We start from the raw sequence: 23,538 nt of genomic DNA on the forward strand, positions 1-23,538 counted from the left end.
AGGCATGCTGATTATGAAAACTGAAACATTTTCATAATGGTTAGTAAATATCAGTGGTCTGATCTCCCTGTGTGTCCCCTCTCATTCCTCTGCTTCTGCAGTCACCTGATTCCCCCAACTCCTAAAACATTCTAGACCAGGACCAGTGCTTATTCTGATTGGTCAGTTCCTGTGCCATTTTGGTCACTAATTATTTTGACTATTGCCTCTGATAATGTCAAGCTAGAATGACATCTTATCATCAACAGTTTTTAAACTTTTGTTTTAGCAAGCACAATGTTTAAATAAAACAAATTAGACAGAAAACAGAGGAACTTTTCTGGCTTCCATAGAGATAAGATCCTTAGAATAGTCAGGGTTCTCCACTCTTTCCCTCCATTTCCCTCCAGGTGATTCCTAAGGCCCTCCATGGGACCCCAGAAGACAATAAGAATGATTTACATACCATGTATGGCTGACCTAAGGTCCCTACCATAAGTGACACTCTGTGATATTTATCATATGTGGGCCAGTTGTGTTATTGAGACAAAGTCTAGAAGACAGAGACCAGGACCCAGCCTAGAGGAAATACAGTGTGTGGGAACATAAAAATAATTAAATTAGGAAGGAGTGTCCAGCATAAGATTTTAGGGCATTGCAAGTGGCACTTTAAGAAATTGGGGTATTTCTATAGATCAGGGAAGTCTGGGTGAAGTTTTTAACTACACAGAGATATAGTTGCCTGATGTGTAATAAGCATATTCATGGCATATACTTAAAAAAAAATACCAGGGCTCTCACCACTAGCATAGTGATTAGGGAGTAACTCATAAGACCAAGACTGGTCCCAAGGCCCTTAAAGAATGGAGTAACAAACAGGTTACCAAAAAATAATTGGACATAGAGAAAACGTCACTGGAGTTGGCAAAAACAAGATTATTTCTCAGCACCCAAACTGGATACTTTTTAATATTGGATACTTTTTAATACATTGGCATTAGAAGTAGAATAGGAAATGTTGATGCTTCTTCATTAAGAGAGGTAACAGTGGATGCCTTCCTCCTGTGTTAGGTACTGGGATAGTGAGATAAACAAGACATAAATTCAGTACAGGCTTGAAAACAATATATAGGACCAGCTCAATTAGAGACAAATCTGTGCCTATATTAGAATGATTTTTGCTGCTTCACCAGTGCTAGTAGGGAAACCTTACCCTGCCCACCATATATAGCCTCTGTTTGGACTAAGTTTCTAGCTCTTTAGTGACACCTGTATCAGTTTTCAAAGATGGGGCTTCTGATGCTGGTCTCTGCCCAGATCTCCTTGCAGCCTTATTGCTTATGGTGGGTTAGTGCTTTTCTACATTCCCCTTTGCTACAGCTATTCAGATGTTCAACTCCAGGTTCCAGAGGTGAACAAACAGAAATACTGGGTCCATGCTCTGGGCTAGGCAGATTATGTAGTGGACCAGCCAGGCAGGAGCCCAGATAGCCATCTACATTGGGACCCAAAATGTTAAAGATGATGGAAATATATGGAGAAAATAGTATGTATTCAACTCCTCTCAGGGAGGATACTATAGGTGTTTCTGATAAGCAATTTGGTGGAGGGCAAGTTCACCAAGGCATATGCTCAAGGAAGAGTGGATGATCACTAAACTGCTCAACAAATATGGTGGGTTGTGTTAAGTGCAGGAGTTTTATTGTCTTGGAGGGGAGGCCTGCAAGTGTGAAGCCAGAGCTGCATGACTTAAGCCAGAGGTTGGCACACTTTTTTGGTAAAGGGCCAGTTAGTAATTATTTTAGGTTTTGTGGGTCAAATGATCTTTGTTGCAACTATTCAACTCTGCCTTTGTGGTGCAAAAGCAACCAGACAATATGTAAATGAAAGAGCACAGCTGTGTTTCAATAAAGCTTTATTTATGGACACTGAAATTTGAATTTCATGTCATTTTAATATGCCAAGAAGTATTATTCATCTTTTTATTTCATTCTCAACATTTAAAAATGTAAAAATCATTCTTAGCTCATGGCTATATAGCAACAGACCGAATTTGGCCTGTTGCCCATACTTTACTAACCCTTGACTTAAACATGATTATAGAGCTGAGGGCGAACTCTCATAGTCCTGCTCTGATCTTCCTCCATCCTATATTCAGCCTGTCTTTTAAATAAAGAAATAACATGAGGAGTATAGATTTGTAGCACTTGATCATTAACCTGCCCTTGACACTCTCTAGTGTTGGTCCTTCTGATGGCATCTGTCTACTTGTCTTCCCAGTTCTGACACTCTGCCCCCTAGTTCCCTCATCTTCTTCAATTTACTCTTCTGTAGGCATTACTCCTTCTCACTGCACCCTGTCCCTCCCACACACATACTTTTTCTTTGTGTTTGATCCCTGTACCTCTTAATTCTATTCTTGTATTCTCTAGAACTTTGCTTCAGGCTTTACATTAATTTTGGTAATAGTTTATTAGAGATTAAGATGGTTCTCTGGGAGAGTTATTTGCATTTTGATGACATACCCTTAAGACTAAAAAAATCATGAAAATTCAAAAGAATATTTTAGGATTGCAGGTGCCACTGGGGAGAAGGGAAGGACAATAAAGGGAAGATTTGAGAATGGCAAAACTGTTCAGGCACCACTGTAACCTCACCAACCAGGTCAGTCTCATGAAGGACCATGCCTTCAATGGTAACTTGCCAGCCCAGGTCACCTGTGTCCTTCTTTGCATATAGTTTGTGATTCTCTGTCCACATGATAGGACTATAGGGACTCCACATACCATGTTGCCTGTAGTCATGTTGCTTAACTGATAGGGTGGTAAACTTAAAATATTCACAGCCTCAGCCTTTCCTAGAGCCTAAGTGGATTTTATTTTGGTTCATTTTCCAGAATAAAATCTGGGGTGACATGAGGATATTGGCAGGATGATTACAAGAAAACAAATGTGCCTTGCTTAGAATGGTGTAAGCTGTGATCATTTGAACTTGTATTTATTATGGAGTTGTTATTGGCTGGTATGTTTTTCAAAAAATATTTATAAGCAGGAAAGATAAAATTCAGAGGTTTATAAGAAAGAAAGACATTTTATTGTTTCAATTTAATGATGTGAATTGAATTATAGAACACCCTAACCAAGCACAATCTAACTACATAGTAAGTATATTTCCATTGGAAAAGGAGCATATCCAGAGATAGCATTTGTGGTTTAAAGTCATGGAAAGAGGTGGGCATGACAACTCTTCATCGTGTTTGCCTTTCCTAATGCTTTAAAATGCTAGTGAACCTTCACCCTATTGCAAGTCTTTACAGCAATGATATATAGCATAACTGACTGAAAAGCCCAGGTTCTTAATTCATCCACCCAACTTGAACTTACTGGTGACCTGCTAAATGTGGGCCATGTAGACATCTAGTATTTGGGGACTTTAAAGGCAAATGTGTAAATATCATACTGTTTAATTCCCTCTCTGTTGTATGGATAATTTCCAGCTCTAATCTATTAAGTCACAAACCCACAGAGGTTCTCGTTAGTAACCTTTGACTCTATTCAAAGTAAAAGAAGTTCAATCTCATTAATGTGCTGGTACGCCATTGGTAAAAATTTAATACTTTTTTCAAAAAAGTTCATTGATAAAAATAGTTGGATAGTGACTGGATTAGTGAGAAAGTCATAGAAGAGATTTAAGAAGAAAAAGTAGGAAAGACCTTATAGACCAGGGCTTAACAAACATTTTCTCTAAAGGGCCAGATAGTAAATTTTCAGCTTTGTGGGCTATACAGTCTCTTTCACAAAAGCTCACCTCTACTGTTGGTCCAAGTGTTGTAGTTTTTTAACTCCTTTTATAAATCAGCTTATTTTACAAATGAGGAACTTTAGACCCAGAATTGCCAGGTACGCTCAAACCATACTGTACAATGACAAGAATTAATCCAGATAGATCATGCATTTAGGTTCTTATATTCTAATGCATTTGTTATATCTTAGGATTTTAGAACAGAATGAGACTTTGAAAAATCTCTTCTAAATCCTTTAGTTTGGAAATGAGGAAGGAGAGTCCCAGAGAGAATATGAGTTCTCCAAGCTCTTTATAGGGCCAAGAGTAGAATTACAACACAGGTCTCATGACATCTGTTTTACTACTTTTTTACTTGTATCACATTGTGCTTTAAATGACCATAGTAGAAAGCTCATGTATTTATTAATTCAGTAAGAACTTATTGAGTTTCTACTATATGTTAAGCTGTAGGCTCAGTGTTGTGATACATAGAAATGCATAAAAAGAGATAGTTGCCTTCAAGAAGCTTAGAACCATGACAACAAATAAATAATATGATATTATGATACAAAAAAGTCCACCTAAGAAAGAGGAAATTTATGGCTTATGAATTGAGCTAAAGTATTTTCATTGAATTAAATATGAATCTAACTCTAGAACTTTTAAATTTGTGTCTATCTCAAGGGGCAAAATATTTGAATCCCAAATGACTCTCCAAATGGATAAGGACTTCACCAAGTCACATTCCCACCATCCAAACTAAATAACCAGAATTGCTGAATTAAAATGACAATTTTATTAGTTCAAGTAATTCATTTATTTTATCAAAAACATATAGGACCTTTACTTGATCACTTCCCTCACCTCTCATAACGTGGACTCTCCTATTGTGTTTCACTCTACCATCCTACTATCTTTGCTTGCCATGTCATATACTTATGATACTTGTTTATCTATATTGACTTACAAACTACAAATTTAAGGAGAACAGGATATGTTTATTTTATACACAGTTAGGATGTCAGGAAGTATAATAAGCACTATGTATCTACTGAAATGAATGAATGAGTGATGCCTTATTAGTCTGGGTCCAATCAGCATACAGTAGTTTGAGCAGGAAAAGGTTATAATAAAAAAATTAATAACTGTAATAGGGGATTGGAATATGAGAGATTAGCTAGTAAGAAGTAAATAGAGCTCTAGAGAATATAGAAATAGCAGATATAAGGAGGTACTCATTAACTCTACTCCTGTGAGAGAGACCCAGAGAAGATCCCTCACTTTGTGCCTGTCCCTTCTCTACTCCTCCCCACTTCACCCCGCTGGGACTAAGAGCTAGACCTTGTTACAGGACAAGGTTCCTGAAGCTTAGCACTATTGATATTTAGGGCCAGGTAGTAGTTTTTTTGTAGGGTGCTGTCCTGATCATCGTAGGATGTTTGGTAACATCCTAACCTCTACCTGCTACAGTGTGATAAAACTCCTCCCCTACGGTGTGACAACCAAAGGTGACTCCAGACTTTGCCAAATGTCCCTTGTGGGGCAAAATCACCCTCAGGGGAAGGACACAGCTATTACTTACTGGATGGCAGTGAAGTCTCTGTGATGTCATGCCAGTGGAACTTGTGCCAGAAATCTGCCCTGTAGGATTGCAAGGAGAGCTGTTCACAGGGAGGGATAAAACCACCTGAGGGGAAGTCTGCTGCGGAATCTGCTGGCTGCCCTGTAACCAGCCAGTGGGGAGGCTGCGAGAGAGCTACCAAGCACACTGGAACCAGGAAGCTTAATCCTTTGTTCTTGATGTGTCTCCCAATGCCCTCTGATGAAAAAGTTTCAGTGCCAGTTGGCAAGGAAAAAAATTTAAATGGCCTAATCCATTTTTACAGAGCAGTCAAAAAGGGTGAATTTAAAGCTAAGAAGCAATGGATCAGTTGCCAGTACAGATTCCAAGCCAAATCCTATCATGGAATACAGAGATATAAAAACAAATAGCAAAGTCTCCTTCTTCCTTGTATTAACTCTCAGTCCAAACAAATGCATTAAAAACATTAACATGAGAAACTACAGTTCCAGTAAGAACAAAATACTTGGAGAGTACTGAGGATGGAGAAATATGTTTTGCTTGTAACATCCCAAAACTTCTTGGACAGAATGACATGACAACCAAGTTTTTAAGTTTCAGAAGGTGTTTTACAAGTGAGAAAGGGAGGATTAAAGCTGCTTCTGATGTAGGAAGGCCATGTACAAAGACAGGGGATTTGGAAAGGTTTTTGTACAGTATATTTTGTACTGAGGCTTTTATACTGGGGAGAATGTAGCAAGACCAGAGACGCTGGATTTATGGGACAAGAAACTGGACAATCGATTCGGTGGGAGGCTTAGAGAAAAGTTTGGATAGATTGTAAAGAAATCTCCTAGCATCTCAAACTAAAATACTCTAGATTTTATCCTCTGGGCAGTAAGGACCTAACACAAGGCTGCTGCTACTATATACTGTGTTTGTTTCTGACTATAGAGTGAGAGATTGACCATAATGGGAGGAATGAAGCAGGGAGACTGTTAAGATACTGTTGCAACAGCCCTAAAAGATGTTCATTAGGATTTATGAGTTTAAACTTTAGTCTAAAGCAGATTTTGATGAATAACCAAAGATGAGTGGTGAGAGAGAATGTGAGAGGTGAGAGTTGTTTCTAGCTTCAGAGACTTGGTGGATGTCTGCAATAGATCAAGAATGTGGGAGATGAAGCAGGTTGAGATAGAAGTAATTGGCTGATTCAGTTATGGATATGTTAAGTTCAAATTGCCCAAATTGTGGTATTCAGATATTCAGATGGAGACAGTCACTGGCAGTTAGAAATGTGGGTTTTGTTTTGTTTTGTTTTTTAACAATCAGATGATGAATGGAAATTGATGTTGGAGTTCACAGTTAATCATTTAAAAAATATTATAATCACAGCTTTGGTTTTGTTAATTACAATCATTGTTTTGTTTTACACCAGTGAATAAATAATTCATTTCTCCAGTAAATGCTTAAAATCTCATTATTAATAAATCTTTCTTTTTCTGTTTTGTCATTTGCTAGTTGGATTTTTAAAAATTTTTTCATTATTATGAATACATAATTGTATATCTTTATAGGGTACATGTGATGTTTTGATACAGGCATACAATGTGACTGAATCAAATCAAGGTAAATCAAATCAAATCAAGGGGGTATCCATCACCTCAGGCATTTATCATTTTTTTGTGTTAGGAACATTCTAATTCTACTCTTTTAGTTGTTTTAAAGTATACCCAATTTAATGTTGATTATAATCACTTCGTTGTGCTACCAAATATTGTTCATTCTATTTATCTAACTATATTTTGTACCCATTAAACATCCCCACTTTATACTCCCTTCCCTACTACCCTTTCTAGCCTCTGGTAACCATTATTCTACTCTGTGTCTCCATGAGATCAATTGTTTTTAATATTTGGCTCCCACATATGAGTGAGAACATGCGAGATTTGTCTTTCTGTGCTTGGCTTATTCCACTTAACATAATGTTTTCCAGTTCCATACATGTTGTTGCAAATGGCAGAATTTCATTCATTTTTGTGGCTATACAATATTCCATTGTGTATATGAACCAAAATTTCTATCTATTCATCCATTGACGGATACACGGGTTGATTCCAACTCTTGGCTATTGTGAATTATGCTGTAATAAATATGGACTTGCAGATATCTTTTTGATATACTGAATTCCCCTCCCTTGGATATATATTCAGCAGTGTACTGCTGGGTCATATGGTAGTTCGATTTTTAGTTTTTCGAGGAACTTTCATACTGTTCTCATAGTGGTTGTACTAATTTACATTCCCACCAGCAGGGTACGTGGATTCCCCTTTCTCCACATCCTTGCTAGCTGTATTTTTTATAAAAGCTATTTTAACTGGGCTGAAATGATCTCTCAGTGTAGTTTTGATTTGCATTTCTCTGATGACTAATGATGTTGTGCATTTTTTCATATACCTGTAGGTCATTTATATGTCTTCTGTTGAGAAATGTCTATTTAGATCCTTTACCAATTTTTAAATCAGATTATTTGATTTTTTTTCCCATTGAGTTGTTGGAACTCTTTATATATTCTAGCTTTTAATACCTTGTCAGATAAGTAGTTTACAAATATTTTCTCCCATTCTGTGGGTTGTCTCTTCACTTTGTTGATTGTTTCCTTTGTTGTGCAGAAGTTTTTTAGCTTGATGTTTTCCCATTTGTCCAATTTTACTTTGGTTGCCTGTGCTTTGGGTGTATTACTCAAGAAGTCTTTGCCTAGACCACTGTCCTGAAGCATTTCTCCAAAGTTTTCTTTTAGTAATTTCATAGTTTCATGTCTTAAATTTCAGTCTTTAATATATTTTGATTTTATTTTTGTAAATAGTGAGAGATAAGAGTCTAGTTTCATTCTTCTGTGTATGGGTATCCAGTTTTCCCAGCACCATTATTTCTTGAAGAGACTGTCCTTTCCCCACTGTATGTTCTTGGCACCTTTGATGAAGATAAGTTCACTATAGATGTTTGGATTTATTTTTTGGTTCTCTCTGCAAACCTTACTATATTTCTGAGGGTTGCAGTTTTGTACATTGGATATTTGAAAAATTTTTATTTAGAGGTTCAGGAATGTCTTTGTAACTCATAAACCAATTGTATGAATGAATAAGAAAATTCATGAAAATTTTCATTTTCTAAATTATAAATATCAATTATTTTCTTCAATAGAATAGATAATATTTGAAATTTCATATTTCAAAATCTTTAAAATTTTTCTGTACAGCATTTTGGCTGTTTATTTGAAGAGGGGATTATAATGCTTCTTGTGTTTCAGAAATAAAGCAAGGAAGAGTGGACATCAGAATCAATTTCTGACAGAGCTTAGCAATCAGTTTAAAAAACAGCAGAATAATCATTAAGTTTGAAGATTGAATTCTGTGTTAGATATTCACATTGCTTTTTTGATAGAGTTAAGTGGTTTTGCTTACTTTAGTATTCACACTTCCCTGGCGAGACAGTTATTACAGGCCCAATTGGGTCATAAAGATTTCAGACTTTTCTTTTTCAATATGTCTAACAGTTGGTATTCATTTTGAAACCCATAGCATAAATGCACGAATTGGATTAGCATCAGCCACAGTAATAGTGAAAACTCACTCCCAGACTAAGTTTTATTTACAAAGGAAGTCCTTTCAGAATTTACTACTTTGGGTAAAGTACAATGATTATATATTATTCAGCGTCCTGCTACAATCATGTAATTGAATTAATTCTAAATGGGAAACCAAGTTAGCAAAGGCAATTCATGATTTAGTGATTGGTAAGAACAGTGTTGTCCTCCCAGCTTAACTGGAGATAGTACATTGTCATCGAGACAAGAAACCCACCTGGGCTGAATGACAACTTATTTAACTGTGTTGCATTGTCTTCATAGGGTTCACTTTTTTCTCCTCTTTTTTCTTCCATTTCTAATATAGTCTGGGTCATGTGATTATAAATGTAATAACTGTTCATTTTAGAAAAATTAGAAATATGGAAAAATGTAAATACATTTTCATATATTTCCTTAAATAGTGATATAATTCTTCCTAAATATTTTTTTCTTGCTTTGTCTACATCCTGGAATGGCATTAATAAATCTCTATCTCTCACACAAAGGCAGAAAGATGAAAGATAGATGATAGATAGATGAGTAGATAATTTCCTTCACAGCAAACTTCCAAGTGATGCTTTTTTTCACCATTGTAAAGATAATCTAAGCTTCAGAGACCCCAAGTGTGATGCCATAAAACATATAGCTTATAAGTAGAGAAATGGAATTAGAACTTAATTCTGTTTTCAAAGCCTACTATATAGCACATTAACTTACCACATTGCATTAGCAATTTACTATGTTAATAAAAACACCTCATGAGCATAATTGAGTTCCTTTGTCTTAGTTTCTTAACTGTGCTTGGATATTTAAGCTTAATTTTTTTTATTTTGTAAAGAATTTTGTGCATTAACCTTTGCCCCTCTTGTAGAAGTATTTCCTCGAAGAGATACAAGGTAGTAGAATTACTGATTTAAAGGATATGTATACTTTTAATTTATCTAGAACTATACAGTTCACTCACTGGTGGCAATGCATATGAACATCTGTTGCACTATACCCTGGCTAGCTTAAGTTTTTGATTAAAACATTAATAGAGATATGATCGGGGCAAGTCAGCCCAAGGCATGAAATATAAAGTAGAAGTTTATTCTTCTAGTATTTATATTAGAAAATAAATACCTTTATTCTTCTCTTGTAATTGAGACATGGAGCTCAATTAAGTTATTGACAATTAAAATTTGGAAGATTGTTTATTCTATAGTGATTGCTTATTTGCCCTGGAAAAGAATAAACATTTAAAAGTTCAGAAAATTGTGAGAGTAGAAAAGAGTTTAAACAGCCTTCCTCTGAAGTGTCAGAAGTAAATAGTAAAGGCCAACACAGTACCTGAAAAGGATGGGTAGATAAGGGAAAAATAGAAATTATCCAAGTGATAACTTAGATAGAAACTAAAAATTATGACTTGAGAAGAATCCAATTATAGATGATATAGATTGTGGTCAGTGGTAGAAAAGAAGGGAAGAGTTCATAAAAGCTAATTTATGAATTTTCTGAACATCCAGGTATGATGCTTTTGTTTTAATACACTCTTGACAGTTAATCCTCACAATAGCCCTGTGGAAACAGATGACATAAAAAAAAAATCAAGAAAGAGAAATTAAGGATCAAAGAGGCCCAATAACTTGTTCAGAGTCACATAGCTGGACTGGAATTCCAGGGTGTCTGACTTCCCTCTTTAGACTGTTGCTTTTATGCCCACAAAGTAAGTGTTAACTGGCAAGCTTAATTCTGTTTGGGGAATCTTTATAAAAAAGAGTAGAGTAGAAGAGATCAAAAGTAGTGAGATCAGGGATTTTCTGAGGTGAAGAGTATCAAAAGCCTGAATAAGGCAGTGGAAGTAGAAAGACAAAGGAGAAAAGAGTTTAAGAGATACTGCAAAAGTAGATTTGATGGTCTTGGGTAAAAGGGAAGGGTCACAGATAACATTAAGACTTCTAGCCTGAATTATTGGTAGGTGGTGATAATGCTGTTACAAAGATGGGAAACCTAGGAACAAGTCTTAATGGAGATAGAAATAACTATACATACCTTATAGAGGTGCTATGAGATTTCAATGAGATAATGCAGATAAAAAGCAAAACTGAACATATCTTAATAAATATTTAAGGAAAATAAATCAATTGATTAGAAAGAAGAAGGCAAAGGATATAATTTGGGGACTACTTACCTTTAAGGGATGACAAAGAAAGAATAACTGTTGTGTGACACATGTTAAAAAGTACCATAGATAGGGAACAGGAGAATCAGGAAAATGAAGCACCGGGGAAGAGAACAGAGTAGTCCAGGGCAGTGCTACAAGTGTCTATGGCATGACTATTCCCAGAGAAGACAGACAGCAGGGCCAGGAACCTCAGATAGCTCACTGAGGGTGGGACCTGCAGAGAGACCACTGGGATTAGCAGCAGAGTAATGATAACTTTGAGGGGAAAGTTGTAATAAGGGAAAGAAAGATGAAAATACAATGACGGGCTGCAATAGGTTGAGAATTAAATAAAAAATGAAGATGATAGATAGGAAATGCAGCCTCTTCAAAATGGCTATTTGACCACAAAGTATAGTTTTGTATATTAGGTTTGGAGAGACCATCCTGTTTATAGACCGAAAGTCTAAAGGGAGACAATGAAACAATACGGAAGATGGTAAGGTAGAAAACAAGAGTCCAGAGGAGAAAGATAAGAGTTTGTGATTGGTAAAGAAATTTGCTTTTGAAAGAAATTAGGGTACTTCCTCTGGGAGAATGGTATGATGATAATGTCACTATAGGTTCAGGGAAAAAAACGTAAACTAATAACTTACCTTAAAATATTATTAAATAGCTCAGATATCCAAGAAAATGTGTCTTCTAGATTGCCACTGATGTTTCTCCATTACATTTCCTGTTAGGCACTGAATTATGTCCCCCAAAACCCATATGTTGAAACCCTAATCCCCAATGTGACTGTATTTGGAGACAAGCCATTTAAGGAGTTAATTAAGGTTAAATGAGGTTATAAGAGTGGGGCCCTAATTCTATAGGACTGGAGTCCTTGAAAGAGAAGGAAAGACCAGAGGTTACAAACAGAGGAAAGGCCATATGAGGACACTGAGAATGAGGCTATTAGCTAAAGGCAGGCAAAAAGCCTCACCAGAAACCAACCCTGGTGGATCCTTGATCTTAGACTTCCAGCCTCCAGAACTGTGAGAAAATAAATTTCTGTTATTTAAGCCACTGAATATGTAGTATTTTGTTATGGCAGTCCTAGAAGACTAATATACTTCCCTAATTGGACTTTTATAGATATACTGGAATAGGAGAAATAAGATGATCTGTTAAAATAAAAATAATTCTATTGAAGAATTGAATTGGCCATGAGGGCAGGATGTGAGACAGAGCAGATACTTGGTACCAAATCCTAGCCCCAGCTATTAACCCCTGGCCTCAGCTTTCCATACTGGGGAGGGAGATAAAAATGGAGTCAATAATGGTTGAAATTGTGGGTGTTAGAATCAAGTTGCCCCTTGGTTCAAATCTCATTATCAACATTTTCTAGCCTTATGAACCTGGACAACTTAGTTAATTGTCTTGGCATTGATTGCCTTTTCTATAAAACAGGGAAAATTCATGTAAAATAATTTGTACAATCCTAACACATGCTAGCTAGTATTTTCATATTTTGCATGACATTTTTATTATTGCTAAATACTATAAGCATTAGTTTATGCTTAAAAGATATTTCATTCTAAGCTTCGAATGAATTTTTGGGAAAAGTCTTTATTTCCCTTTTCAGTCATGTAATTAGAGCAGAAATAAAAAGTCCAGTGATAGAATGATTTTTGTAAAAATGCTCAGCTAGAGACTAAAGCTGTCTTTGTTGCAAAGAGTTTCAGGGCATAATAACAGAAAGTATACTAAAAAAGATATCTTGGGATAGATTTATTGTATCATTATGGGATTTCACTTTCAATTTACTTTTTAAAAAATCAGTAACTTTTATAGTATTTTACATTTCTATGCGATTTTATTTAGCCAAAGTTTTCCAAAGGCAGTTTTTAGTCAGTTCTAATACATGTATTATTTCAACTGATATCCAATATAATTAATACATCTACATAAAGTAGAATACATCAGCTATAGATTTTTATTCTATAGGCCACAACAATGTGGCCTTTTATTGTTAACAATTCTGATAAGAATGTTGTCAATTATATGGATTTGTAAATTTTAAACAGTTTCTAAGTAGAGAAGCTTGAAGAATATTAATAAAAGAGACATTCAGTGTTACCATAGATTCTGCTTTGAGAATAAGAAAAAATTAGAAGAATTAACACTTGCTTATATGTGATTCTTATTGTGCAAATAGATCACAAAATGATCTTAGAATGAGAACCTACTGTATTATGAAAAAAGTTAAATAATTTAGTATTGATATTTTGTTTTCATTGGGTAAAATGGATTATTTTGATGAAATTAATTGGGCATATATGAAACATACTCATTGGCTTTCATGTTAAAACAGTGATATTTGGGCCCAGAAAATTTAATGACAAAAAGAGTAATATGTAGTATCTACTTTTGTTAGTATCCATTTGATATGGTAAAATAAGGAGAATTTCTAACACTTAAAATATTTGGTCAGCCACAAGAAATCTGTCCACTGCATGGTCTGTTTGATTTAAGTATAGCTGGGAGATACTTTTTTTAAAGAAAAATGAAATTTACAGATTTGACATATTAGAATAATCTATACTCATCTTTTCCTCTTAAAACCTTAAAAGTTTAACAAATATCACATGAGATTTGATTCTAATTTCTTCAGTTTTTAATTGAAAATGAAAATTGTACTACATCTTAAAATCCTTTCTTTCTCTTTAATTGCAATTGGGATTCATGTTTGCAAATTCCATTATACTCTAAAATAATTATCCTCATAATATGTCCTATATATAATTCAGTGTCAAATTGCTAAATGTTCAAACCACTTCACTCATATTTATACAATCTATGTCTTCATTAGCACCAAAACTTAGGTCCTAAAAGTTCGTTGTTCATATATGTGGATATCCAAATAGACACATCAGACTTTTAACTTGTGTACGTTGAATTTGAAACAAAACTAAAGAAATTGTAAATGTTTGAGGTGATGGATACCTCAATTACCCTAGTTTGACTTTTACACATTGTATCCCTCTATCAAAACATCACATGTACCTCTTAAATATATACAACTATTATGTACCCATAATAACTAAAACTAAAAGATAAAAATAAAGAAAACTTAAAGAGTTTACCTGTCATCTGGTCACACAGAAACACACAATGAATGAATAAATGAGTAAATGACTGAATTAGTCCATTTATTAATTCATTTCAAGTTTCTGTTACAGGCTAGGCAATATTCTAGTTCCTAAAGAGATATTGATGAATAAGATAGACTAGGTGCCTGATCTCATGAAATTTACATTTTGGCATGGAGAAAGATAGCAGATATTTAAACAAAGTAGTTTTTAGCTAGTCGTGAGTACAAATAGATTAAAGTGACAAAGAGTTACAGAAGTAAGGGTTTAGGGTAAAGGCTCTGTATGGGTTGTTCAGAGCAGACCTGTCTGAAGAGGACACTTGAGCTGAGACCTGAATGGCATGAAGACAAAGCTAAGAAGATCTAGGGAAAGAATGTTCCAAGCAGAGGACAAAGGTTCTGAGGAAGATGCAAGCTTCTACGGTCATAGGTAGCATATTAGGAGAAGTCAGAGAGCTTGTAGAGGCCCACAGAAGAGTGACATGATTTTATTTATGTTTTACAAAATGACCCTGCCCACTGTGTAAGGACAAGAATGGAAATAAAGGAAAAGGCAATTATAGTAATGCCCAAGTGAAAGAATGGTGGCTACAACCCAAAGGGAATATAGAAAAAAAGATTCATTTCAGATTATTGAAGATAAAATGTGCAGGATTTAGTGTTCAATTAGATATGAAGTGGAAGGGTGGCAGGGAAGAGAACAATCTAGAACGAGGGTCAACAAACGCTTTTTGTAAAGGAACAAGACATCAAAGGATGTCTGTACATCTAGACATCAAAGAGTTCAGTGTCTAGTGAAGGAGACTGAACAAAAACTAACAATTCCAAAACTGTGCAATATACTCTAGAAAGGCAACCACAAGAAATCAGGTGGGGTTGAGAAAGGGCCCTATAAAAGAGAGTGGCAGAGAAACAGAGTGGTCTAGGACAGTGCTTCTCCAAGGATTTGTACTAAAAGACCAGTTTTGTTTTAATTTCCAGTCCATCATGGACAGATGTTTTTATAAAATAAAATACAAAATAATTCCCAGAGAAATAAAAAGAAAAAGGGCATAAAAGTGACTACACATTTTTACTATTAGACTCAATATTCATAAAATTCTATTTCAATAAAAATATCAGAGCAAACATAACACTGGATAAAAGGAAAATAATTACCAAAATGAATCACTTTCATTGTTATTGAAAGCATTTATATAAGTAATAAGAAAGAGAATGGCTATTATACTTGTTTTGCAGTCATAACACAGCTAAAATTTATGAATAAAATAGCAATTCTTCTTTCTCACTGCAATTGGTACACTTTGAAAGAACATTGTGGATTTCAATATTTAGTCTTTAATGTGCCAAATGTACCTGTTTTTTTTTATTGTTAACTTTTCTGATCTAGGTTGGATTGATAGAAATGCCACTTGCAGAGAGTAATGTGTATTTAAACTGTTTTACATTTTGTTTAATACAGTCAGAGTAGAAAAACCAGTCTCACAGATGAGTATTGATGAGAATGGACAAAGTAATTTTGAAGCAATTTTCGCACACTGCAGATATTCATTTTTATTTTTTATTCAAAATGGAACAAGTGATGCCCTATTTTCATTAATCTTTTGTGAGTAGCCAATTGTACCAATCAATAGTGTAAATTATGGTTAAATTCTCTTTTGATAAAAGAAATAGATTATGGATTATATGTATTTTGAGTTACAATTAGTAAACTAATCTTAAAATATCACACATTTAATATTATCATCTTATGCATGATTTGTATGCAGCTTACAGTATATCTTTCTTACCTCATAGGTTTAACAATAACTGCCTACATATATACCCTGTTCAAAAATACATGTCCACTGATCTTGCTTTTGGATGTCTCAGCAAGTTCAAATTACTATAAAAATTTTTGAAGTTCTATACTTATCTCTTCACAGACCAGCAACAAATAGTTTAGCCAATCATATTTTGAGTAGCACTGATCTACAAATGATCCCAAATTCAATCATGCTCAGGGAAGTGTGAATTATCTATAGAATCTTGTATATAAACTTTTAAGATGGAATATTTACAAATTCAAAATTGTATAGAAGAAAATCTCAGAACATTTCTTTTTAAAATATACCATTTCTCTTTTTATACCCTTTATTAATATGTAATATATTCCTAACAGTAATAATAAAAGTAAAAAAGAGTCAATAAAATGAAATACTAAGCCACAAATGCTATCACAAATGCTTCAACAGTAAAATCATTAGATAAGCAAATAAACAAATAAAATTGAGAAATTTAGTCTATTTATATAGGATATTTTTACATAACCAAGTATGTCCTACATGCTTCACTTGATTTTCACCCCATTTAACCATTAAGTTGGTTATTGTATAAGCACAAACCTACCTTAAAATCACATAAGTACTGAAACAATACAATTTCAACTTGTAATAATAATGGAAAAAATCCTAGAAGGATACAAGCCAAAATATTAATAATGTTTAGCTCAGAGTTGTGGAATTATAAGAAATCTTTTATCCCTTAGAGTTTTTCAGTGCCTTTCAAAATTTCAACATATTACCATTGGAATCTCTCTCTCTCTCTTTCTCTCCCTCTCTCTCTCGCACATACACACACACAGATTAATCTTAAAATCCAAAGTTAGACCATTCATTTTAACTAGTATAACAAACCTAGTCAATTTAATAAGGCTCTGCCCTGGGGAAGACTGACTATATAGACATATTATACATGAAAACTCAGTCAACACTAAATCTTTTTGTTGTTGTTGTTCTTCTTCAAAAGTCGCAATAAATAAAATAGGGGAATTCCTGAAATCAATTCTTAGCTTTTCATTTCTTTGGTTACTAGGCCAAATTGGATCATTATTTTCAAATTTTGGTACCTTTTTAGGCATAGAATTATGATCAGAATATAGTCTAAATCAAACGTTTGTTATTTATAACCCCTTTTTCCTAATGAATAATCCCCCATGGTAGATATGGGGTTGTTGTTACAAAGAAAACACACAGACAAATAAATGTGTGTGGAATTTTCTTTTGAAAATATAAACATATATGTAGGATCAAAATATAGTAGTAAGAAACCTATTTACTGATAAATGTGTCATTGCTTTCTTTGAAGTTATTACATTATTTTTATAGAAACTATAGCCTTCCTTAGGATAAACATTCAACCACTCATCACCCCCCACCTTGTATTTTAATTCTTTGTGTCTTATCTGTAATACTAATATAAGACTATAAATTCCTTAAGGTTTTACCTTATTCTCTTTGCATAATCCACAGTAGCTTGAATAATTCCTTGTAGATAGTAGGTATTGCCTACATACGTGTGTGTCTGGATGGATGGATGGATAACTGGAAAAATAAATAAGGATATTGATTGGTTTTATTTTATTTGAGGCTTATTTTTTCTCCAAAAAATAAATATTCATATGATATTTGGCAGTGTAAACCATTAAGAATTATGATTGTCCTAGTTATAAAAGCAAAAACCAAAAAGAACAAACATAAGAATGCTTGAAGCCACGAAGTAAATCAACAGATTTTCTACATAAATGTACCACAATGAAAGATGTCTCTAAAACCTTGGGCTCAGCTAAGTAAGAAGTGTCCCAATGAATTTGAAACACTAACTTTCTATATTTTTAAATAAATGTCTTTTAAATGAAGATTTAGCCAAGAACCAGGTTAACAAAGTGTAGTCGCATATAGTCTCTCAAATTAAGAGGGCTTTCCCAAGGGTTCTGACAATGCTTGACGAATATTGTGCTTAACACTATTGAAGTATTTGAAATAGTTTCTGGTTTAAGATTTTTACCTTGACTCTTTTTGACTTTGTATATATGAATAGATTACCATCTTATTTAAGAGTATAACCTGTTAAAAACGCTGTTTCAAATGTTATGAGACTTTCTCCCACCCCATTTTGAATTTGAAAAGATTCTGTTTTAAATTTTTCATACAAGATTCTTAAACACTGTATCAGAATAGAGGATAGATCATGAGGATTAAATCAAATAATATATATTTATATATATTATTGGATACATATGTGATTTATGAATATAAAAATGCTTTGCACACTCTAAAGTATAAATGCTGTTATTTATTAGCAGCCTGGTAGTGCTGATCTCTGACATTTGGACTGCCTTTCTAATAATTTAAAAGACTATTTGTCTCTGGATGAAGTCTCATTATATTATGACCAAAGAACAGAATTATGCTCTTTTTGGACATAGTACTGAGTAATCAGCTCCCTTTAGAATAATATTTTGGCTTAAAAATAAAAATATTTTAATAACTGAAATTATTACCCACTGAGTTACTGTCACCATAATGTTCTAAAACAGACAAATCTCCTAGAATGATAAACATTCTCTTATCTGATTTTCCTTAAGGAAAATTTCTATAAATGTCATCATTCTTGGTGTGAAAGGGTTATTGTTTCTCCTCCCTCCTTCTCTCCCTTCTTCCATCCATTCTTCTCTCCTCTGTTCCTCCCTCCTTTTTTCTTCTTTCCTTTTTTCTCCCCACCACCTTGCAAGAATGTATAAACTACCAGCATTAAACAAAAAAGGTATTTCCCATTTGCTGTCTTTCCATGTTCTTAACTGATAACTTTTTACCCACCCTCCCTTAAAGAATTCTGTCAAAACTTGTAAAAATTGGATTTTTCACCCCAAGAAAAGTAACAGGAAATTGTGCATGCAGTAGTATGCATGCAATAATAATTTGCTGTGGAGCTGTCCTAATTAAAGTCTTTTGCTCAATAATGTCTCCTGAATTTATCCTGAAATTAAATCTAGAGTATATGTGGAAATTGGGTATTTTATTTTACAGTGTTAAAATATAACTTATGTATGAATTGTGAGTTTGTTTAAAGAGAGAATATAAAAATTTTTTTCTAATCACCTGTATTTGCTATAATGTATAAATAATATTTTGTGGTTTCTATTTGTTCAGTTGCTGGTGTTTTCAAAATATCTCATTATAATCCCTTTCAGAATAGAAAAACAACAAAAAGTTAATAGTCAAGAAATGTCATAGGACCTGAGTAAATATAAATACCTATAGTAATACTTTTCCAAATGTCTGTTTGATGAGAGTCCACACAGATGGCAGGTGTTCTTAGAGAGTGCCTGTGAGAGGGAAAAATGAAACACTGATTAGTTCATATTTGTGCCAGGAGTGATAGTTTCTGTAATACCGTCAATTATGCTTATCAAGATGTCTTAAATTATTCATTGATCAGTGCAGGGATATACAGACAGTGGCAGTAATTTGGAATGTAGTAATATTGCTTGAAAATTCTACATTTTCTTAAACTTCTAGTTAAGTATAATGGTTGATTTATTGTTTCAGGAGACTTAGAATATCAGCAGGATGCATTTATTTAATGTTTCAAAAAATGTTATATTCTTTTGACCAGGATTATCTTCTAAATGAAGGTTATTTACAAAGGATATATGATTCCAATTCTAAAACCTAAGATTGTAGTCCTGGCTATTTTTATTTTGAAAATAAATTCCATATATTTAATCTACAATCTAGAGTAAAAATAAAGATGTTTGTGTAAATAGTTATCATACCCCTCCTTTATCTGTAAATGGATGTATGTGTGTGTGTGCATCTATGATGTATGCACATGCAGTGACCTATTATTCAGCTGCTAAAATATTGCTTACTGAGTTTTTCTGAATAGATTTGAAACACTAACTTTTAGTGGTTATTGCTTTTTTTTTCTATATAATATTGTTTTATTCCTCTCTCTCAATGCATTTTCACAATGCTTTGGATTTGGTTGAATTAAAAATATCCAAGTATTTATGAAGGATAGGAGTGGGCATTAAAGAATATGGATTATAATACTGGACATGCTGTTAAATTGCAGTCGCTTTGTACAAGTAACTTAAACTCTCTGTGCTTGTTTTCTTATTATTTATAAAAACAGAAAATTAACCAGATATTTTCTAATTTTTATGGTAAAAGAAATATTAATATTACTTTACATTGTGAATCCATCTGGCTTACGGAGTTTCTCTAAATTCAGATTTTCTTTAAGTTTAGGTATGACTGAGGCATTCTATGGGAAAGTGGGAAATTTTACCATAAAAATAACAATGGCAAAATCATATTTGAGCATTTTTCTCAACCATGGAGATTATATTTATCATTTATTTTATTATAGATAATATATTTTTACAAACTTTATAGAGACTACTGCCTATTATTCATTCAACATTCATTCATTTGGCATGAATTAATATAATTCATTAAAGAAAACTTTATATTCTTGAATGTGATTCTTGATTCCCTGGGCCTCTTTCTAATGAGTTTCTGGGGTCCCTTTTTGTATAGAAATACTTAGAATGTATTTAGCCCAGCATTCTAGTAACCCTGCCACCCAGATGAAATCATTCATTACCCAATGGTCTGAGATAACAGCTGCTCCATCCCCCTCCAGCCAGCCCCTAGTAAGATGTCGTGTTCCTCTTTTAGTTTTTTTTTTAAGTATATATAAAAGCTATTAAGCAACATTTCAATTTTAAATCAGCAAGCATCTCACTATGTTTCATAACTTGACCATGTGTAATTTATTGCTTAATAGTCACAACACAAAAACCATTTACATGTTTTAAGATTATAGAGGTTTAAAATTAAAATGTAATTTCCTACAGCACTTTAAAAACTCTCCACGCACAACACAAGATATTGCTAGGGATTTGATGATTATCTTTATAATTATCAAGTGATTTAGATAGGAGGTATAATATAGGCTTTAAGACTATGAAGAATGATCATCTCCTTTCAATCAGTCTTCACACTTATTGGATGTATGACTTTGGGCTAGGTTCTTAGCTTCTCATGCTTTAGTATCCCCATCTATAAAATGGGGATAATAATGCTAACTTATAGAATCATTGTACTATTAAAATACTAACATTGGTTACTACATGTAAAACACATAGTACAATGCCTGGCATATAAGCACCATGTGAGGCCCTCATTATCATGGGAATCCCCAGACTTTTGAATTTGATTTTAATTTTGTCACTTCATTCAGTCTAGTTAGTGGTTGCCAAAATGTAGCGTGCAAAAGTTACTGTATTGCCGGGCGCTGTGGCTCACGCCTGTAATCCTAGCTCTTGGGAGGCTGAGGCGGGCGGATTGCTCAAGGTCAGGAGTTCAAAACCAGCCTGAGCAAGAGTGAGACCCCCGTCTCTACTATAAATAGAAAGAAATTAATTGGTCAACTGATATATATATAAAAAATTAGCCGGGCATGGTGGCACATGCCTGTAGTCCCAGCTACCCGGGAGGCTGAGGCAGAAGGATCACTCGAGCCCAGGAGATTGAGGTTGCTGTGAGCTAGGCTGACGCCACGGCACTCACTCTAGCCTGGGCAACAAAGCAAGACTCTGTCTCAAAAAAAAAAAAAAAAAAAAAAAAGTTACTGTATCTTGTTATATTCAGTAATTTTCAAGGGTGATTCCAGCATATATGTGTGTATTCATTGTGTGTTGGTTCTATAATATTTTATATTACAGATATCTAATAGATGAGGCATCACTATATAAAATAAATCTAAACACAGTTCCAGATATATATTAGGATACTGAATAGATTGAGTTTAAGCAGTGAAATTATTCTTCCTGTTTTATGCTAAAGTGTGTTTTTCATTCTCCCAAAAATGAGTTAATTTTTCTGTAATTCTCTTTTATTAATTGTTTTCCTATCTTTTGCATATTTATTTTGCTTTTGAAGATTAGTTTACCTTTCTTTAAGTGGAGATAATGATGTCTTCTACATGTCTTCTAGTCTTCTACAATTTGAGAATCAAAATTAATATATGTTAATGCTAATTAAGAGAATAGTACCTAGCAGAGAGGAGGCATGTCATAATTGGTAGATCTTTTGTTATTTTGGTATTATAATTAAGTGACTCAATAAGTTTGTGATGTGTATCAATTAGTGTGTCGCAGACTTTATTCCACTCAATTTTTTGAATACTTGCTCTTGCCAGATACATTTAGGTGTTTGAAACTATAGAAGTGAACAAGGTAGAAGAATTCTCTGCTCTCATAAAGTTTATATTCTATTCAGGAAAAATATCATTACCTGATATATTTATTAATAATGTATTTAGATTAAGTGCTTGAATTTATTTTTATTTAAATGCCTTTGTATTGTTTCATATCGTTGAATAGGTTGCTGTTGTTCCTACCTTGTAAAAGATTTATCCTAATCACTGTACTTTTCCTCTGACAGCTCTTTCAAGCATTTGATTGGAGGGTTGGATGATGTTTCTAATAAAGCCTATGAGGATGCAGAAGCTAAAGCAAAGTAAGTAATATTTTTTACTTTGGCCTTAATATTGATTTTAAAAATGATTTTGAATAGAAATAAGACCAGATATTTTGTTGTACTTAACAAAGGCTGACACTCTGCCAGGAAGAAACTAATTACTTGAGTGGGAAAAGCAGCAAACTGTTAAAGGTTTTATTACATAATATGTCTCTTTAAACATGAAGACTTAATTTTGTGATGAACATCATCTCAACAAGTGAAAATGGTTAGTTTAACATCCAGTATAAACAAATGAATGTAAACATATTATTTCTTCTACCAAAAATACTTTGTGACCAAATGATAGATACATTGAATAGTTGTTTATGGAATGTATGGAAAATAATAAGACTAGAAATATTTCCCTGTGCAAATTCATCATTACATTTAACTTCAATGTTACTAACAGGAAAAGGCTATGAGATAGTAAATATCCCATTAATTATCATGTTGTATAAAAAAATACAATTCTGTCTACAAGGATAATTTGCTTTAAAAAATTTATTTTTTAACAAAGATTTGAAATAGTTTGAGATTAGATTTATCTGAAAAATGTTTGTTATTTTAAAAAACCAGTAATCTATATAATTTTCCTCTCTTTCTAACAAAGCATTTTAGTATTTGATATCATACAGCATAACTGAAGACTTAAATTGACAAAAAATAGCAGTAAATAGTTTAAGGCAGAATTTGATTAGTTTGGTTTTGTGTTAACCTAAAACTGAAAAGAAGTAAGATAATTTGCTTTGAGAATTCATGAAGATGAAAAATTTGACCTGTAACTAAAATATTAAGAACTATACTCCATGCTAACCCCATAAAATTATATTATTTTCCAAACTATACAAATATATTCACAATTTCCCCTCCATATAGTTTGCTTTTGTTCTTCTGAACTTTGGAGGGCCATAAACTTAAGCCCTGAGGTTAAATGCCGGCAGTGCCTTCTAAGGT

General features: G+C 33.6%; 1 protein-coding gene across 2 annotated transcripts in view; it reads left to right on the forward strand.

The window, feature by feature from the left end:
• Nucleotides 1-23,538, forward strand: part of PRKG1 (protein kinase cGMP-dependent 1) — a 1,210,052-nt gene that overhangs the window by 1,075,784 nt on the left and 110,730 nt on the right. For both annotated transcript variants that reach the window (XM_012762921.3, XM_012762920.2), the window contains exon 9: nucleotides 22,507-22,581. In XM_012762921.3, the coding sequence (XP_012618375.1) occupies nucleotides 22,507-22,581 (75 nt within the window). The remainder of the gene's footprint in view (nucleotides 1-22,506; nucleotides 22,582-23,538) is intronic.

The sequence above is a fragment of the Microcebus murinus genome, chromosome 14, assembly GCF_040939455.1.
Source record: "Microcebus murinus isolate Inina chromosome 14, M.murinus_Inina_mat1.0, whole genome shotgun sequence".
Lineage (NCBI taxonomy): Eukaryota > Metazoa > Chordata > Mammalia > Primates > Cheirogaleidae > Microcebus > Microcebus murinus.